Source organism: Amblyomma americanum, chromosome 2 (assembly GCF_052857255.1).
Source record: "Amblyomma americanum isolate KBUSLIRL-KWMA chromosome 2, ASM5285725v1, whole genome shotgun sequence".
Taxonomy (NCBI): Eukaryota; Metazoa; Arthropoda; class Arachnida; order Ixodida; family Ixodidae; genus Amblyomma; species Amblyomma americanum.
Genome location: NC_135498.1, coordinates 70,903,841 through 70,906,782, shown reverse-complemented (window position 1 = coordinate 70,906,782; position 2,942 = coordinate 70,903,841). Strand labels below are relative to the sequence as shown.

At 50.3% G+C, this 2,942-nt stretch overlaps 1 protein-coding gene across 1 annotated transcript; it reads left to right on the top strand.

The window, feature by feature from the left end:
• Positions 1-225: 225 nt before the first annotated feature.
• Positions 226-2,484, top strand: LOC144119739 (uncharacterized). Its single transcript, XM_077652286.1, has 2 exons — positions 226-306; positions 1,531-2,484. Exons 1-2 carry the CDS (start codon positions 226-228, stop codon positions 2,482-2,484), a joined length of 1,035 nt encoding a protein of 344 aa, XP_077508412.1.
• The last annotated feature ends 458 nt before the right edge of the window (positions 2,485-2,942 follow it).

Genomic DNA, 2,942 nt, shown 5'->3' with positions numbered 1-2,942 from the left:
GGTACCCGATGTTCTCGGGGCTGTTTGACACGTTTGCTGCAAAACTCATCAAGCGAACAACAGTGACAGAGCATCGCTGCCCGCAACAAGTAATGTCTTCTGAAGAACTGGGGGACCGCAAAACTACCATGTTGCTGCGACGGCGGCCGCAGCTCAGGCTACAAGACTTCCAGCTTAGCCCGAGCCTTCCTGCGTGAACTGCTTCTTCAGGGCTTACTCTCGTCAATGCGCATGGTGGTCGTCACTGCTCACGATTGTCATTGGGCCAGCCCGCTGAGCTTGCGCATCCCGCCATGGGCTTGTCCTGTACGCTGGTTTTCTGTGCGCTGTGTCGCGCCTCCTCCACGCTTCATTTCTTCCCTCCCGATTGAAACTCCAGTGCGTCCGTGAACAGTTCCACATCCTATTACTTGTCACTTGGATCAGCTCATCCTCAGCCCATGAAATCTCCGTTTAAACATCGGATGAACCAAAACTGCCGTGATTACACCCTTTGATCTCTTCGAATACATCCGCATGGCCTTTTTGACTCCGTAACTTTAAACAAACATTTCAACGCTTTGTGGAGATCCTGATGTGGTGTGCAACCTTCGGCACGCCGTAAATCGATGATCTCGTAGTCTTCATTAACGATGCTTGCGAGCACTTTAAACACCTCAGTGAGTTTCTCAAGCGTCTCTCCGTATATAGCCTCATCATCAATAGAGCTAAGTGCGACTTTGGAAAGTCAGAGCCTGTCTTTCTCGGCCACCGTGTTGCCCGTTCGAATATCCGTCCTCTTCCATCGAAAGTCAAGGCCATTCAGGAATTGTTGAGGCACACCTCACTCCGCACTCTCAAGCATTTTTTTGGCCTTGAAAATTTTTATCGCCGCTTTAGTTCTGACTCTGCAACCCCCCTAAAGCTGTTCAAGGCGAGAATGCCAAGTGTGCACAACTTACATGGTCTTCTGCCGCTCTAGAGTCTTCCGAATCTACCAAAGTGAAGCTATTCGATGTCCCTCTCCTGGTCAATCCAAGTCATAATACACCTGTACGCTTAATGACTGGAAGTTCCAACATCGGCGTCAGAGCTGTACTCCACGAGCTCGTGAAATGTGCCGGGAGCCTCCTGTCCTTTTTCGAACAGAACATTTCCTCTGCAGAAAGCTGGTGCAGTACATTTGGCCGTGAACTTGTAGCCATCGACATGCATTTTACCGGTATTCACCTATGGGCAGAAGAGGCGGAGGCTAGCGTAAGGGTTCGGCTTAAGGAAAAAGCAACAAGCTATGGAAAGAAAAATTATAGCTGAACGTTAAGAGATTGGAGGCCGGCGGAGTTGGTGAGGGAATAAACGCAATTATGACATCGGTGTCGAAATCAGGGGGCAGTAATGGGCTTGGGCAGGACATGTAATACGAAGGCAAGGTAACCGCTGGTCCTTAGCGGTAACGGAGTGGATTCCAAGAGAACGCTATTGTAGCAGGGGATAGAGAAAGTGAGGTAAGTGGATGATATTAGGAAGTTTGTGGAGATACGGTGGCCGCAGGTGCCAAAGGACACAGTTAATTGGAGAGACATCGAAAAGGCCTTAGCCCTGCTGTGGGAGTATATAGGTTTCCTCGAAGGTCGGCAGTTGCTCATTTCCACCAACCACATTCCACTCACTTTTGTCACAAAGTCGGGAAGCAGTAAATTCTATACACGTGAAATCCGTCATCTCTCGTACGTGGCTGAATTCACGACAGACATTAGACCCGTGCAAGACCTTGACAACTCCACGGCTGCTGCATTGTCACGTGGCACCGCTTCGCTCTCTTCTGGCGCCTCGTCAGCCAACCTTGATTCAGCACAGAACCAGGACGCGGAAATCAGGGACCTTCCTAACATCCCGGATCATTGGTTCTCCGTGAAGTTCTCCTTCCTTCGTGCACCGTTCCCATCATTTGCAACACTGCAGCAGGCACTCCCTGCCTTTTGGTCTCCTCTGCGTTTCATTGTCCAGTTTTCAACGCCCTCCAACGTCTTTCTTAAAAGGAATTTGCGCCATGCCGTATCTCCTTACGCAACGTTACGTATGGCCTGGTATCAACAAAGACATGTCATCCTGGGCCCGTACACGCCTGGCGTGCCGACAGTGGGAAACACAGCGGTCACGACATCTCCTTTCGGCTTGGTCTCTCCGCGATCAGCCCGCTTTCACAAACTCCGCATCGATATCTTGATCTCTTGGTCCCCGCCTGCAGGATATTGCTATCTGCTTATGTCCATTGACCGTTTCACTCGCTGGCCCGAAGCTTTTCGTCTCCCCGATGGCACCAATGACCCCATCTCCAGAATATTCGTCGCAGGTTGGGTGTCAGGATACGGGGCTCCCTCAACTGTCACCACAGACCGTGGCCCCCAGTTTGAATATTCCCTGTTCATGAATATTCAGGCTTTTCTTGGAAGTTCTCGAATTCTGGTGGCCGCTTACCCTCCCATCGCCAACAGCATGATTTAAAGGTTGAACCGTTGGCTAAAGGCAACCCTCAGAGTACAACTGGATACCACTCACTGGACTACATCCCTACCACTTGTTCTGCTTAACCTGCGGGCTACTTTGAAACAAGATCTCCACGGCACTGCGGCAGAATTTGCCTTAGCACGCACCTTCGTGTTCCTGGTAAATTTTTGACGTTACAGTTCTCACTCCCAGCTCCGATTATTCCACCGTATTTGTCACAGAGCGTCTCCAATTCAGCCGTCATTTCCGAGCTCCTGCTCCTCGACACCAGACTCGTCCATCTTCGAATGTTCCTCCGGAGCATTCGACCTGCACTCACATTTTCGTTCGGCAAGACTCCGTCCTCAAACGACTTCAGTGACCATACGACGACCAGTTCTGTGTAATGGAATGATATTCGAAGATTCACTCCATTTTTACCGACCACCTGAAGCCATTTTTTATGGAAAACCTAC